General features: G+C 43.9%; 1 protein-coding gene across 1 annotated transcript in view; it reads right to left on the bottom strand.

Annotated features, from left to right (window-relative positions):
• Positions 1-1,083, bottom strand: part of LOC101855086 — a gene marked incomplete at its 5' end in the record, with an annotated part of 83,739 nt that overhangs the window by 9,831 nt on the left and 72,825 nt on the right. The window contains 1 exon segment of the mRNA XM_005093594.3: positions 446-582. Within this exon segment, the coding sequence (XP_005093651.2) occupies positions 446-582 (137 nt within the window).

Genomic DNA, 1,083 nt, shown 5'->3' with positions numbered 1-1,083 from the left:
AGAGAGAGAGAGAGAGAGAGAGACAGACAGACAGACAGACAGACAGAGAGAAACAGAGAGAGAGACAGAGAGAGAGACAGAGAGACAGAGAGTTATAGAGGGAGAGAGAGGTAGGGAGGGAGGTTGAGGGAGGAACAGTAAAGCGAATAGGAGGGAGAGAGGTAAAGAAAGGAGGAAAGGGACGCACTTGTGAGCAAGACATACGTATTAAGTGTAAAGTAATTCACACGCATACACATGATACTTTAAAATCTCCACAGTGACAACCACCACTACATACAAAAACAACAACAGCAGCAGCAACAACAACAACAGCAACAACAACAATGCTAAAGACGACGACAACAACAATAGCAACAAGGGGGAAAAAGCTAAAGTTAATCACCAGCTAAACCCCCCCCACTTAAACAAAGACAAAACCAAGAAACAAAAGAATAGTGTGTACCGAAGCGCAGCTCCTCCCTCCGTGAGTCCGGCGACAAAGATACCAAGGTCTCCCTTCTTACAGCCTTTCCCACCGGCGATGTGCAGGCCCAGCCCTCGCTCATCCTTTCGCAGTACCAGCTTGGTGATCATTCGCTTCTGTGGAACAAAGTAAGAACGGTGTGTTTGGTTTTGAAAAATAGGGATTTTTTTCCCTTCGGAGAGGTATTCATGAATTTAACAATGAATGGCTAAAAAGAAAAAAAAAAACCCCGGATTATTGCAAAAGCGAAGTATTTGGCTCTGTGGTAAGGACAACGAAGGGGGAAAAAGTGAAAGGAGGCAGAGGTGACACACGACAGTACACAGTACATTTTGTGCTCATCCACCATGACTGGGCAAAAGCTCCCTTTGTCCCACAATACGACCGATTCGACTGGCAATCATGAAAAATGAATGCTTTTGCTTTGAAGGTCACAATTAAAATTAGTCAAATTCGTTCGAATGGTAGCTTTTGCCCCTCCATGGAGAAATATCTAGAGGTCTCATACTCAGTTAATACACACATCGATGACAAATCGTCTCCGCCTCCTCCTACTTGTTGTTGTTGTTGTTGTTGTTGTTGTTGTTGTTGTTGTTGTTGTTCTTCTTCTTCTTCTT

The sequence above is a fragment of the Aplysia californica genome, unplaced genomic scaffold (assembly GCF_000002075.1).
Source record: "Aplysia californica isolate F4 #8 unplaced genomic scaffold, AplCal3.0 scaffold00066, whole genome shotgun sequence".
Lineage (NCBI taxonomy): Eukaryota > Metazoa > Mollusca > Gastropoda > Aplysiida > Aplysiidae > Aplysia > Aplysia californica.
The sequence above is the reverse complement of the archived record's forward strand: the minus strand, read 5'-3'. Positions and strand labels throughout refer to the sequence as shown.